General features: G+C 41.0%; 1 protein-coding gene across 2 annotated transcripts; it reads left to right on the plus strand.

The window, feature by feature from the left end:
- The first annotated feature begins 1,144 nt into the window (after positions 1–1,144).
- srms (src-related kinase lacking C-terminal regulatory tyrosine and N-terminal myristylation sites) lies at positions 1,145–16,064 on the plus strand. 2 transcript variants are annotated; one of them, XM_027007028.3, is made up of 8 exons: positions 1,145–2,033; positions 2,842–2,963; positions 3,886–4,052; positions 6,187–6,334; positions 10,459–10,617; positions 14,156–14,337; positions 14,615–14,791; positions 15,016–15,156. In XM_027007028.3, exons 1-7 carry the CDS (start codon positions 1,687–1,689, stop codon positions 14,762–14,764), a joined length of 1,275 nt encoding a protein of 424 aa, XP_026862829.2. In that variant the 5' UTR covers positions 1,145–1,686; the 3' UTR covers positions 14,765–14,791; positions 15,016–15,156. The 2 variants fall into 2 exon arrangements, with proteins under 2 accessions (XP_026862829.2, XP_026862830.2); XM_027007029.3 differs by having other exon boundaries at positions 1,148–2,033; positions 14,635–14,791; positions 15,016–16,064.
- Positions 16,065–16,248: the final 184 nt, after the last annotated feature.

Consider the following 16,248-nt stretch of genomic DNA (forward strand, 5'->3'; position numbering starts at 1 on the left):
ATTACCAACCATCCTCATAGATAATTCACAGACTCGCTCATTCACATGACCCATAATCATTTCTGCATTTGGAATATCAATAAGGAAATGAATGTAATTATTAGATGACTAGTGCATATACATTCACCACCACTTCATCAAAAGCATTTAGTAGGTGTGCATTTAGAGACTATAGCATGTCTGTTGTGTTAACTATCCTTCAACAACTGCTCAAGGATCGGTTCCTGACCACAGGACTACAGTTTACACAATTAAATGATAAGTAATCAATTATATATATATATATATATATATATATATATATATATATATATATATATATATATATATACACACACACGTTTGTGTGTGCGTGTGTAATTATCACTTAATTATCATTTAACTTTGTTTTTTTTCCTCAAATTACCTGAAACTAAATTACCTTTTTGTGTCTAATCAGTATTATTCAGATATAGCCTGTAAAAGTTGATAGTACATAAAATAATGAATGTTAAATAAAATAACAGATGATTGTAAACCTTTAAACAATGGTGTATATATTTACTACACACACAGTTTTTGATTGATATTCCTAAATTTTAATTGTGCTCTGATAAATTCCTGCAGCCTGGGAGAATGGCACATCATTTTTGAACCTGAGTTATGTGCACAACTAGGCGTTAGAGGCTGGGAGAGGAAAGATAAGTATGCAGGGTTGGTGTGAGAGCAGAACACAAGCAGGGCAAAATCGTGCACACACTACAACACGGCCTCTGGTCTCCTTCACATATTCTTCAACGCTAAGTTTCTGACTAGAATACTGCTGTTGGCTGCATATTTTTGGGTGACAGGTGACTCTCAACCCCCGGACACTGACATGTTTAAATCATCCAACATCAGTTATGTTCATGACAGTGCAGTGATGATGGGATCCTTGGCCATATATGGGCTACATTCTGCGGTATACAGCTGAACAATGCATCTGTGCTGTAGGAGTATCTACTAAAGTGGCCAATGACAGATAGGTGTTTCTAATAAAGTGGGCAGTCATAAATAGGTGATTTTAATAAAGTGGGTGGTAAGCGTATGCTGGAGATTGACTACCAGTGCCTTCATACCCACCCACTTATGCAAACACGCACAGGAATCGAAAGTGTGTGTGTGTGTGTGTGTGTGTGTGTGTGTGTGTGTGAAGAAAGGCTCGCTCCACGCGCTGCAGGAAGACGGCCACAAACACGCGCGCGTTTGCTCCAGAGAAGAGGCGCCGTATGCTGCGCACTATTATAATAAAGAGCGACGGTCATAATGGTAGGCGGGAACGCAGGCACTTTCAGATCATGCAGCATTCATCGACGGACGAGGATGGGCTTCCAGGGACATCATCTTAAATCTTATATCCTCATTTTCCCACCTCGTTCAACTCTCATTCAGCAGTATGTTTCCGCATTCCCATGGCGTGCTTATTTTTGCGTTAGTGATCCATCTCTACACAAAACCGGTTTCACCTGATCCTCCGCTACGTTAGCACTCACAGCGCTGACTGAAAGAGAAGAGGGCGAAAGAGATCCTAGAAGGATCGCGGCGTCCGGACACCCATGAAGGATCCGCACAGTCCCCGAATCATCGTCTAGGCTGGGGCTTATTGCGGCTGCCGTGTATTCTGCCTACCGTGGCGTCTGTAGCTGGGACCAGGAATAAAGGCTTGGGATGGAGGATTGTTGTCGCGCCTGTATGCCATGCTTGAACAGATTATGGAACAGGATATGGCCCGAAATTAACTACCCAGACGTCGGTCGACCGGCCGAAATCCCCACCGTTTCGGGTGACATACGGATCCCGGTTCCGAAGAAAAAGCCGACGCAGCTGTACGCTGCGCTGTACGACTTCGATGCCCGAAGCGAGGAGGAGCTGACTATTAAAGAAGGTGACAAGCTGTCGGTTATCGAAAAGAGAGGGGAATACGTGCTAGCTAAAAAACTCACGGGCAGCCTGGAATCTGGTCTGGTGCCGGCAAATTATGTTGCGCTGCTGCAAGATGAATTCGCCAAATACAAGTAAGTCATAGCAATTGCTGAATTGACATATTGCAGGTGCACGAGCCCTGCTTCTCAAAACTCAACCAAACGCTGGTTCAGTGTAGCTGCACGACACGGGATATTTTATTGTATTTTAAAAAAGAATGATATATTGAAACGTAGTTATGTGCTGCCTTCTTGCTTTCACCGTCTTCATCGCAAAGTGCTGAATTAGGCAGCTATGGTACAGTATAGCTCCGGTCATCAGTAAATGAACCGTGGGATATCGACCGCAGACAGTAAGGATAAATTCAAATAAGGCGTGCGGGTACATGTGATAACGGAAGCAGATTAGCATATAGATTTTAGACAGGAGACATTCTTAATCTTTTAATCGGTGAAAGCCAGTGGAAGTTCAGCGTGCTAGGCCTCTAGTGTGTCTGTGACAGTTTCACTGAAACCGTCATTACTCCCGTAACTCGCGTAACCAACACGTGGACGTGACAGTAGTGCTTATTAAAGCTTAATTGCTCTCCAGGTCTGTTTGTCATGAAACCTGTTCAGGTACACACATTGGAATTCCATAGAGTGGAATTCCTACACGCCTGAGACCAACAGTGAATAAAGATAATGTACACAGGTTGTATTAAAAGATGTAACCTATACTCTTATAGGTAGCATTAAAAATGCAGTAAGAATTAGAGCATACATGTGAAATTTAAACAACATACTTTGTCTACATGTCTAAGTCACTAATATAATTTCCATCCATGCAGTTTATGGTTTTGGTGTGTGTGTGTGTGTGTGTGTGTGTGTGTGCGTGTGTGCGTGTGTGTGTATGTATCAGATGGTACTATGGGAACATAAACAGAGAGAAAGCTGAGAAGCTGCTGATGGCGCCCCAGAATAAAGCAGGTTCTTTCCTGGTCCGAATCAGTGAGAGCCACAGTAATGAATACACCATCTCAGGTCAGCCACAGTCGTGTTCTGTATCTTCCTTCCATCTGCGCTAACTGGGAAGAGATCAGTCTGCCTTGCTTGCTGTCAAGTGCCACATTACTACTGATGTCTACACTCATCCTCTTCTCTCTCTTTCTCTTTGTCTCTCTCTGCCCTCTCCTCTTGTCTTCTTGTCTGCTAGTAGCTCAGCAGTTTGTGTTGTGTCTGTTATTGTTTGTCGCTGCTCATAACAGTAGCTCTGTTCTTGCCTCTACACCTGCTTCCGTAGTTGTCACATTATCCATTCAACCATCCACTATCTCTCAGAGTGCATTTTGTTACACCTTATTGGCCAACTTGCTTTGTTTAGACACTGAGTCAGGAATCTTGGTTCTTTTTTGAGGGCAGTAGAGTAGGTGTTATACTTGCCTTCTGTAGTATAACAGGGAAAAATGCTGAATGAATCAAATACAATGGAAGATGTATATTAGATCCATATATTAATTTTTTTTAAGTGTTTGTTTTTATGACAGAGACTGGTATGACTGATTAAGAATTATTGAACTCTTCTCTGCAAATCCCGTTTACATTGATTCCACAGTCTGCATTTTGGCATTAAAATCCCTGACTAGACTTAGCCTATTCTTGGACTGTGTTGTAATCTCAATGATTACACACTACTGAAAGGCCTTTTTAGTGTGGACTTAGTCCTTGCTCTGGGAAACCAGGACTGTGTTTTACAGAATCATCTCTGGTGTCAGATGTAGTTGACTCAATTTTCATTTAGTTAATTGTGAGATTTTAAAATGCAAGTACAATATATGAATGGGCTTCTTTTGCTTCTATGAAAAACACATTCTCACAGTAATAATATGAACTTGTGGTGTGGTAATTTAAGCAACCTGATTGAAAGCATTTGCACATCTGACAGATTCTGTGGTTTGTTTCACAGCCAGGAACGAAACAAATGTCTTCCATTTCCGTATCCATCGTTCTGGGCTTGGTGCTTACTATGTATCGGATAAGATCTCCTTTGGAACTTTGGATGAGCTTATCAGATACTACCAGAATAACCCCAAGAGTCTGGGATGCCACCTGGTGCAGCCGTGTGTACAGCAGGTAGGGTATGGTCCATTACTGTTAACATGACAATCCTCTGTTTTTGTCCTGTGCAACTAAAATGAAAAAGAAATTCCAAAGATTTTCCAAAGTTCAGTAGTTAATATATTTGATGTTTGCCAGTTCATACCCCATCACTGCCAAGTAGCCACTGCTGGGCCCCTGATCAAGGCCCTTAACCCTCAGTTGCTCAAGTTGTATTCAGTCATAACTGTATGTCTCTTTGGATAAAAGCATCATCTAAATGCTGTAAATGTAAAAAGAAAGAGTAGGAAAAATACATAGCACATTGTTCACGTGACAATCTGCTTTAAATATATACTAAATGGCCCTAAGTGAAGATAACTGAGATAAATAAAACCAAACCTTACATACAGAGTTCATGTTCTTCACTATTATTTGTTAATTTTTAGTTGACTGGCAAATGAGAGAGAGAAACTGTTTGTGAGCTTTTAATACCACAGTGATAAGAGAATGTGCAGGGGAAACCACTTTGTCAAAATATGTGCAGGGGTAACCACTTTGTCCAAATACAGCACTGTATCTGTTTAAATCTCTTTGTCAGCCTTTACTCTGTTAGCATTGGGTCAGTAATGCTGGATTACATTATGCACTTTATAAGTCCATGCTTATGTGTATATAATGAGGAAGGCTTGTGGTTAATCATAAACCTCCTTGTGCCCTCACAGTGAGACTGCCGAAAATGTTAATTTCATTATGCTATGAACTGAAAAGATACTGTGTAGCAATAGCAAAAGGCTGTTGCCATATGTTGTACCTGTACTACAAAAACTCGCTATTCGTTTTTCTTTTCATTGGGCTTCGGTGTGATTCTAGACTCTCCGCCTTCATGGGAAGACACTGAGGCTGAGTCACTGAGGCCATGGACGTGAAGCTCCACAGAGAGACACGGACATGCATTCATTCACTCACTCTCTCACTTCCTCACCTTCTCACTCTCACTCACTCTTTTACGCGCTCTCAAACATTCTGCTTACTCACTCACTACTCTCCCTCTCACCCTGTATCCTGTTCACTTACTCACTCGCTCACTCTAGCACACTCACCAACACTTAATTTCTGCTCACTCCCTCACTCATTCACACCCTCTCACTCTGTCACCCATTCACACTCTCACTCTCACTCACTCCTTCAGTCGCTCACTCGCTGCGGATAGAACAGCTGTCTTCTACTTTTGTATTTTTATTCAAACATTTTTACTTAAAACTTTGCTACATTTCAGTTGTTTGCATATCTGTTAGAGTATTTCAGTAGGCTGCTCTTTTTTAAAGATTGTGACCACTGCAATCTTCAAGTGGTTTGATTTTGATACATTTCAGCCATTGGCACAAACAAGTCCCCTGCCAAGACCATGGATATTATACTGACTAAATATATAATTTCATATTATTTGGTTGTTGGTTGTTGCACAAATCATTAATTTATAATTTTCACAACATGATAATTTTTAACTAGAAGTATTTTCAGATACATTAGATGCACTATATTTGAGAAGGATATTTCAAAACCAGTGTAAATATAGCTCTTATTCTTTGTGTAAATAATGCTTATTTGCCATGTAAAATGTAATTGTATTTTCTAGTATGCTTGATTAATATAAATAAAATTTCTCAGTTCTTAGAATTCTGTAATATCTTTGAAATAACTGCTAAAGTATCTGCATTTATAATATTTTCCCATAAACATCTCTTCATATACACAAACATGCTTTATTCATAAAGTCAGTGGACTTTCAGTGGACATTGCTCATTTAGGTAATGGAATTTGTTGTATTAGGTATATGCCACACCTTAGAACAACAACTCAGCATGAAGGCAGGGCTCTGTTCTTAGTTCTTAGTGGCTTGAACAACAGAACAACTTCAGGTCTCCCATATATCCAGAAGAGGTGGACAGAACAGGCACCTGTTCAGTATGGGTGTTGTCTGTCAGACTGTCTTGGAGCAAGATGTAGATGCAATCTTGTCTTATTGAGGTCAGATAGGGGGCCTTGTACCTGTTATAGGACAAGGTAGAAAGTAGCATCGCTGCTGTAACACTGTGTGTGTGTGTGTGTGTGTGTGTGTGTGTGTGTGTGTGTGTGTGTGTGTGTGTGTGTGTAAAAACATGAACAGAGGGAGCTCTTTGACATGGAACCATGGGAGAGGCCAAGAGAAGAGTTTCAGCTAAGCAGGAAGCTGGGGGAAGGGCACTTTGGTGAAGTATGGGAGGCAGTGTGGACCACAACAAACCAGAAAGTGGCCATCAAAATGCTAAAACAAGGTGGGTCTTCGCCTGAGCGGATACTTCTTATAAACACGCAGCAAAAAACAAAACATGACAAAACGTGACAGAAGTGAGCTCGTGGTTTTTGGTTCTAGCGGACTTATGTTCACATTGCTCTGATGTCAGTTGTTGCACTACACGCATTAGTGTTTGTCCAACATCTTTCATACTTTATGTTACAGTGTTCTGTACTCTGCTCCCTTGTTCAGGTTTTCTAACTCTCACCCTCTAGTTCAGTCACTACAAGTTTTCTTTACATGGATCCACCTCCCTGTACCTTCCCGTGCAGTGTGTTGGGTTTGGTTTGGAAAACAACTTTGCAGGAAAGTGGTGATCTTGGTGAACCAGGGGATTCTGCTCCAGCGCTTGGAAAATATATCACCTGAACTCCAGTGAAGTACGATAATCCCCATTTTGGAAAGTCTAACAAGATCCTTAGTTTTTTTGCCACTTTATTCTAAGCAATCTGGTAAAGGCACTGGAGTGATTATCCAGCCCTTTAGGTTCTGTGCCATGTGTATGCGAACACTGTGTCTCCAGATGAATTTATGAGGAGGCAAGCCTGGGTTCCTTGTGCCTGGGACGGCGTGAGAGATGGTCAGCCTTGTGCTAAAAGGATTCCACTGCATTCTGCACATTTTGGCTGTAGTGAAAGAACACTAGGAACTGAAAGAAGGAATAGTCAAAACACTTCCCCCTCCCCAACACACGTACACACACACGTGTACAACCTCCCCCAACTACACCTGCGAGGTAATGGCGAAAACTACCATAGGCCTACCACAGGATGCCATGATTCTTACTCATTTTTCATGATCCACTTTCACTCCTGGCTCTCACATGCTTGTTTTTATAAACAGTCGTTTGTTGTACCATCATCCTGCAGCAGCACTAGGATGGCAGTGTGGAGGGATTTGGACTGTATTTGCCTGTCACATTTCTGACTGTAGTCTGTACTGCTTTGGTTATAGACGTTTTTCTATAAAAGCAGTATGATCTGTAGTCACTATTGTTTCAGAACCCAGGAACTTCCACTTTCATAGCACCTTGTTTACTGAACCTTTGTTCCTTACTGTGATGTCAGCAGGGAGGGAGGGAGACATGAGTGTGGGAATGAAAAGTCTTTATTATCCATCTAGACACCAACAACAAAGCAAGCCCTGCAGCGAGCAGAATTAAAAAGGAAAAAAAAAAAATGCAATAGCGCTGGCAATCGTTCTTTTGGCAGAGTGAAAGAGCAGAGTAGCAGTTTCACTCGACGCGCCTTTTGCATCCAGGGACAGGAGTAATGCACAGCTCTGGAGGAGTGTACCTGTGGGCTTTGTGTGTGTGGCAGTGAGCGTGCCCATCAGGCACCATGACACTTCTATAATGCAATTATTTGACTTATGCATTCAAGTGGTGAATGGTAGATTCTTCCTACCTCTTTCAATGTGTAGGGTTATCTTAGCATGACTGCCTAAAAAGTACAGAAATAGTAGAAAAAAATACAGTGCAGTAAAATATATATATATATATATATATATATAGTGCAATACAGGTCATGCCCCTCACTCTCCTTACATAAATCGACAGTGAAGTTTAGTTATTTTTAAATGAATTGAATTGAATATAAATAACATCTTTAACTTGAGGGTATTTAAATATTTATTAGGGAAAACATTAAAGGAACAGCCTGTTTTGTACACACTCCTGACATTTAAGGGGATAAAGCATTGGGAATATTATTTAATCAAATCGGTATGCTTCCTAGTTACTCTGTGTAATCTTCAGAAAATGAAATTCTTGCACTTGGATTCAAGTTTGGTGGTTGAATTGGACATTTTGCCATTTTGAATTGCCATTTTGGGTCTGAAAAAAAAAATTGCTTTTACAATTTTATGCAAAGTGAGTTTTCTGTAAGATAGGGGGGTTGGATTTGAACATTAAAGGTTCAGTACAACTCACATGATCAATAAGTGAGCCAGTTCTGCCGGCAGCTAGGCATGCCTGTTTCACCATGTTCTGCTGGCAGCTAGGCATGCCTGTTTCACCATGCTTCACAGATGCCTCATCTCAGATCACCTGAGATCCTTGTTCCCCTACGTTTTGCTCTTTCCTGCCCTCTGGTACAGTCTTATCTCTCCATTAAAAATCTACAAGCTTTTTCAAATGTGCTTTCTGGTAAACATGTGGCCTGTTTCTGCTCACCAGGCTTACCAGTGGGTTACATTTTGTGGTAAACTCCCTGAACTTGTTTACATGCGTGTCTTCAGTACATGCCCACCTACACCCTCAATATTGACCTCGATCTATTCAGTGATTTTTTCTTTATGACTAACCTTGTTCTTCAGTTAGCCAATACTGTGCTCTTCTAAGGCCTGCCATATTGTAGACTACTGCAATGGTCAGTGTCTTCTTAATTCAAAACAGTGTACGAAACATGATTTTTACACACATAATGGTCTGTCTGCCTCACGATGGCCAGCTTTCATGGTTGATGTCAATCACCCAAAATGGCCATTCAAAGCCTGAAATTAAAGCAGACAGTGGGCACTCTAATTTCATAGTGATTCATAGAGCACAAGGAAAAATAAAACAATAAAAATGGTTTCACTGTGCAGTTGCCTGCAGTTAGCAACATTAATGATAGTCCAGCTTTTCAGCCACTGTGTTCAGTGTCATGCCCATAGAACAGTTCCCCAGCCACTTGGGAACACTGCTGTCCTGTGTGCTTTTCAGCTGCTAGAAGCAAAGGGGTCAGAAGGGCTGCCACTACTGCCAGGTTAAATCATCACTCTCAGACATCTCTGGCTCCACAGAGTGTGTGTTCCACCACACCACACCAGTATGTGTTCCACACCACCACCACAGTTGGTTGTGTCCTCCACACGCCCGCATCTGATCTGCAGCAGGTTTAGGAGGTCAAGAAAGGAGCCGAGTTTTCTCAAAAAGGAATTTTTCAGCACAGAAACCTTAACATATACATATTTCTCAACATTCAGGGTAATTTTAAATGATTTTGCAGTGTATTGATCAGATACTTGCTCTAGAGTGCAGAAGTTGTGCATAAGTAACCTGTAAATCCTTAACATAATGACATAACAGTTGGGCTATTGATTTAAACTTATGTTGAAACCTGACAAAAATAAATAAATACAGTAATTATATATCTTACAAATTACCTGGGATTATTTTATGGCTTCAGGCTTATGTAAGATTAAATGTCATGCTTTCATCATGTAACTAGCCACCTCTGTAACTGAGAGGTCAAATAATCACTGATGTAAATAACGGTTTATAGTTACATTTTTGGCAAATTCATTAACATACTAATTAATAACTTGCTAAATAATCTGTAGACATGATATCTCTGAACGACTTTTGTGCTCACAGTATAAGCAGCTGTTTCTTAAGTCAAGAACTGTGTTTAAACCCATTTAAAAGGACAATGAAAGCTTTAAAAAGCTGTGTAATGTTGCAGTCAAGATAGTATTATGCATAATAACACCTTTGGTAGTCTTGAAGATTCAGGATACATAAATTCCTCCTTACCATCAGTATTCCGGTTCGTATACTCCTTTGAACTGGTCAAATGGTGTGTATACTGTTCATATGTGGCACAAGTATTGGAAAAGCTTTATCTTTACTAGTAGGTTAGCGAAACAAGTTATGACGATAATTTTAAACAACAAAAAAGAGGTTATGAAAAAGAACAGGACACTTTTAATTAGAAACAGTCTAGACATCACAGTTGATCATATGAATGTGAATGTGTTTTAGACATGCATCTAGACAAAGTGTTTCATTGTGGTTTCTGTGGGCATCGACGACACACAGACAGCGGTGCTACGTCTGTACTGGGGATTTTTAGAATTCCTTTTTTGCTGCTCCTACTTCTTTTTTTAAGTTTTAATCTTTGAAGCAAGTTCAGCATCCAAGAATTTATGATGTAAGCAAAAAGGTCAACATATTTTAGCAGTAATTTTCCCCAGGGCGCTATGGTTACCCTCTAAACGTTTTTTGCTAAGATCCGTGCAGGTTTTAGATTAAACCACCTTAGTGTAGACAGTTGTGATGGATCTACAGTCACTCATCCTCACCCCTTCCCCCTCCACATCTTTGTCTCCATCACCCTTTAGAGGACACTAAATTGGATGAGTTTGTGAAAGAGGTCCATGCTCTGAAGAATCTGCACCATCCCAAGCTGATCCAGCTCCTGGCCCTGTGTACGAGGGGAGAGCCTGTCTACATCATCACCGAGCTCATGACCAAGGGCAGCCTCAAGTCCTACCTGGCCAGTGAGTTGCACAGGGAAGCTTGCTTCAAAAATAGATTTTCTTCTTTTGAACTAAATGTTTACATCATGCTATCTGCGAAAGTGAAATAATCCAATCTCACTGCTAAAAGGAAGTCGTGGGACATCCATTGAATGTGCATTCTGTTCACAGATTTTTTTTACTTTTATTTTGACCATAGTGTTGGAGTGTTGGATATTACAATTTTTCACATCATTTAACATACACTCTATTACATTACACATTGCACCACTTTAGCACAGATTTGCACTAAAAGCAAACAACAAATCATTAAAAATCTACATGGGTCTTTAATGCCATGCGTCCCAAGGCCAATTCTTTGTGTGTTTGCTTTAAAGGAACATTATAGAATTCACAAAGCATAGTTTTCTTTATGATTTTAAGTGCAGCAGGGTGCCTCTGTGAGATGAGAGGCCTCGGTGGCTGATTGTTTGTAACGCCAACGAAGAAACAAGGTGAATGCCCATATTCCCACACGTCATAGCTGAAATGCTTGACCGAGTTCTCCAGTCCTACAATTTAGACAGTGACTGCAAGTCTCATTTAGAGTGTCTCATTCAGAAGCCTCTGAAAGGGTGGGGCTAGCTGTGTGAACAGGTGTAGCGTGAACAGGATACATTTACCTTAGGGGTAGGACTAGGAAAGGAATACAGCTCCACAACAGGTTAATCTGGTGTGTGTGTGTGTGTGTGTGTGTGTGTGTGTGTGTGTGTGTGTAATAAATGTTTTAAAGATTAGTTAATAGAAGTTGTGTTAGTAGACTTCATGTCTTTGCTGGGAAGAATTTCAGCGGTCATGTATTGCATAGCAAAGTTCAGTTAAACGTATGCACATGAGAGGACAAGAAAAATGTGGTTACACCAGAAGCAACAAGTGTCAGAGTGGTATGTTTCTTCAAGAACCAATTATGGCTGATCTCCAAGCTGCAGCATGAAACCACTTAATGTAATAATGATAATAATTAAGTGGTGAGATATTCTGATGTTGCTTTTTTGTAGCTTGAAAGTGCCCTTCACAATGATAGCGAGAGGAAGCCTTTGTAGGAGTAACTTTGTAGAAGTAGACTTCCTGTGTCCTTAGTATTTACCTAAATCACTCTCAATGCTTCCCCATGAAATTCATCCACGTATGATTCATTAGAAGAACAAAGCACCCTTTACTTTGAATGGAGCTGATTCCAGTGTGGTGTGGAGTGGTGTCCTGGCTAGAGGTGCAGCTCTTGATCTCTTCTCTGGGTCTTTCATATGCTGCAGTTCTATGTGAGGCCTTTTCTGTATTGTTCATAGCTCAGGTGCAATATTATAAGATCCTCTTTTTGTTTTAAAATAGAAATTTATATTTTGAGCCAAACTGGTATAAAAATAGAGCGCTGTACTGTAGAATGAGTGCTTTTATTAAGGTATAAAATATCCAAAATCCAAGTGACTTCATCCTAGAATCGACAGTCATATTCAAATGGGTGTATAACACAAAAGGATTCATAATGAGCATGAACTTCAGAATGAGCATATTACAGCAATTTAGGGGAGATTTAGAAGAGATTTTTCTCAGATAATTCTTTTCATTCTTTTTAGGACACGTAATGGTCTTGCACTTGTGTGCAGCTCAGAGTGTACCGGATTTATTTCCGGTCGTTTTGTGCGGAACATTTAAATGTCCCCCTGTGTGAAACATAACTAGTGAGCGCACAATCTTATTTCAAACTAACCTCAGCACTCCCTGCCAGAAAGTCATCAGTCACTAGACATGGCACCGATCCGATACCACGCATCGGAATCCGGTGGATATCAGCAAAAAAAATACTGGTTCGGATATCGAATGAAGATTTTTTTTAAAGGAAGAGGATCCGATGCTGGCGCAAAGCCAACGCGAAAATGGCAAAGGCGCACCGCAGGTCACGTGATAATAGTTAGGTTACTTTGAGCAGAGTTTATGCACAGCTGTAGAGTTTAGCTTTCTTCACCTTAATGATAGAAACCGCAGATCTGCGACCGAGAGCGATACATTTGTTAATCCGTCCTCTTATAAAACATGCGATGGAAGCAATACGCAAACGACGTTGTTTCCATTTTGGCTGTTAAGGAAGTTCAGGGTCAGGGAAAGGAGAAAGAGCAGCAGCAACCTGACAGAAACCGAGTCGGAGAGGAGAGGAGGACGAATAAACGAAGTAAAGCACTCTGCTTCTAGAAATTAATTGAATTAATTAATTTGTGGCTTTGATGCATGAAAAGGTGGAAAACTTGAAAAATTGAATAAGAAGCTAAAGAATAAGGTAACTCCGTCCACAATAATTTATTTATTTATGGATAGTACGAATAACCATCTTGTAATTATCATATTACATTTCTATCTGTTTTATGCAAAGGTCGACTGAAGAGAGACTCGTACACATAGCCCCTTTGTCTGCTCACTCAATGCCAGGTGTGTGTGTGTGTGTGTGTGTGTGTGTGTGTGTGTGTGTGTGTGTGTGTGTGTGTTATATTGTGGGTATAACAGCGATTTACCACTGAAATTCACAAGAAGTATTATAATGTCAATATTAATTTGATGTGAAATAACAATTGCATTAAATAATGATTAAAAATGCAGAAGAACTATAGTATAAATCTCAGGGGTCAGTGAGTGAGGGGGTCACCGGTGCTGAGCTGAGAGAGACAGATAGCGCGCAAACACAAGTTCCCTGCACTCCATAGAGTGATACTAGTCTGTGTGTGTGTGTGTGCACATGGCAAGCATTGCCGATATTAGTACGATAAGTTGAAAAGGGCAGAGAGGGAGGAGAGTTGAAGATTGGGCTATTGACAACAGTAGGTTTCACGTTGCTTAAATATAAATATGAGCAAATATATTTACTGAAGGAAAGCCAGGCCACTTAAATAGACCTGCACCAACTGCCTTAGCTGATGCTCCAGTGCGGCATCAGGCGTGCAGTTTTGGGCCTGTGCTGTAATACAGAGCTGCAGTGTATTCCAAACAGGTGATGATCAAAGCAATAAATATTACGATATATTAAGATTTATTGGAAAAATAAATGCTTTAGTCTTGTAAACACTTTTCTGTTTTTTAGAATTTTATTTAAATGTATCTGTCATATTCATGCATGATATCTGGAAATATAGCATATATAGTACATCTCGCACAAAAACAATTCCCCAACAGTCTAAGTTTCACCCAAACAACTAAACCACATCTCCACAGTGGTTTTTAATGAAGAATAACTGGATCCGTATCAATATTGAGCAACATTCAAATGCTATATCAGAAGATATTGGTATCAATTTTATACAGAAAAATCGATATCACGTCCATCACTCACCCGATTAGCAATTTTAAGACACAGCTCAATACATATCGTTTCAGTTGGGCCTTTCTTTAACTTCATAGGTCTGCATTGTTTTATACATGAATTAGTGGCCTGTCCCGGAGCGTCTTAGGCAGAGCAAAGGTTGGGAAAAAATTCCTTTGTGCAGTAGTGGATACGTGAATGTTATTTTTTCCCCCATGTGCTCCTGTGCCGCAGCTCCAGAGGGACAGCTTTTGACCTCGGCTCACCTCATCTACATGGCTGCTCAGGTGGCAGAGGGCATGGCCTACTTGGAGGACCGCCATATTGTGCACCGGGACCTGGCCGCGCGCAACATCCTGGTGGGAAGCGACCTGGGGTGCAAAGTGGCTGACTTCGGCCTTGCTCGCATTATAAAGGTAGCCAGGAAGGAACTACGTGCGCAGGAATGTCTCACCCGGACATGAAAAGGGTAGCATGCAGTGCAGACCTTTTTAGGTGGATTGTTAAGAATAAATGTAAATCACATTTCAGACTTCCTCATGGATAGGTATAGAAAGACCAGGAAAAATCCTTGTTATTTATTCAGGATTACGATTTATGTTTATCTGTCTCTATATATCATTTTCACACCAGGTTTCAGTGAAATATATGGCTGTACACGTACGAACGTGGTTCTGTGAGTATGTAAGTCAGGTACATGTGTGCGTCGACAGGACAGCGTATACACGGCCAGCAGGAACACCAAGATACCTGTGCGCTGGACGGCTCCAGAGGCAGCCCTGCACCAGCGCTTCTCTGTTAAATCGGACGTCTGGTCCTTCGGAGTGCTGCTCTACGAGATGATGTCACGGGGAAAAATGCCATATGAGGGTAAGGGTCTGCCCTGCCACGCCCGTTTCACCCACAAATGCCATGTGACATGCTTTATTCTCATCCTTGCTGACCACACACACCTACACCCAGTCCTAGGCCTAAATATTAAACAAACACATACCATCTAATAAGCCTTCAGCGCATTACTGAGTGAGTGGCTTCCTGCATGCGAATGTGCACATGTGTATCTTACACCCTATCCCATTCTGTCCTTTTCTCAGGTAAGACCAATAAGGAAGTGCTGGAGATCTTGGCCTCGGGGTACAGGTTGCCGTGCCCCAGCCGGTGCCCGCCCAACATCTACCGCATGATGCAGGAGTGTTGGGCTGCTGAGAGCTCCAAACGGCCCTCCTTTCATGCCCTGCATAGTCAGCTGGACAACATCTACTCCAGGATCTACTTCAAAACCATTGAGGTTTAGAGCCAGGGTGGGACCCAGTCTAAGGATTGAAAGAGGGGGGAGACAGAAGGACAAGAAGGTGCAGGAGACCTTTGAATTGCACTGCTACTGAAGCTAACTTACGTCAAATCGATGGTTTGGTAGATGCCCTACCAAAATGATGGCATCTTCAGCTGTATTTTTCCCCCTCTTATTTGTTAATGGTGTTTGTATAGACTGTATTAAATGACATATGCAATAATGATGCTAAGGTTGAGGAGATGAACAGGAAAAAGCTTCATACTTCAATGCCAGGTTTACCATATCCTGTGCCGTCAGCAACAGCTGATGTCTTGCTGTTTATTGTATTATACATTATTGTCAAAGGATGCACATGCTGCAGTCCCTAGCAGTGTTCAGCCTATACTACAGGCTACAGTCAGTCTGACCACACAGAGAATTCAAGATGAGTATCTGGACCTATAGGAACTAATCTTATCTGATATCGGGTGAGTGTTTTGTTTACCAGTGATTTCACCTGCCAACTGTGGACTTTCGCACACTGAGCAATGGAGCCAGCAAACAGGATATCTAAGACTGTTACATCTAATCAGTGGAGATTTAAGTTGGATCTGTGGTAAATCTCTATGAAAAAAAGACTTGCTTGCGTCTGTTTCAGATATGCAAATCTGAGCACTTATACTGTGGTGAGGTGGTGAAGCTTAAAAACAGGAGCTGCAGGAGTTAAAAATCTCTTGACCATCATTTTGATGCCTCTTACTCAGTTTCACAGAAATCATTTCTGTGACCAGTGTCTTCCTGTTCATTACAAGAGAGATGGATTATGCAACATTAACTAAAGATATTTTAAAATAAAATATTTTTTGAATACGTGTTTGCATCGTGTATAAAACATTAGAAAGCTAGAGGATCGTAAATATACAGCATACAGTGCTGTATGCAGTAGGCATATATTCACGATTCTGTAGATTCCGTTTACCAAAGTGCGTACCTTCAGTGTGCGCAAATAAACAGTTAAGTGCGCCCTTCATAGATAGGCGTGGTAGAAATGAGG

The sequence above is a fragment of the Electrophorus electricus genome, chromosome 24 (genome assembly GCF_041902795.1).
Source record: "Electrophorus electricus isolate QZ-2024a chromosome 24, ASM4190279v1, whole genome shotgun sequence".
NCBI lineage: Eukaryota > Metazoa > Chordata > Actinopteri > Gymnotiformes > Gymnotidae > Electrophorus > Electrophorus electricus.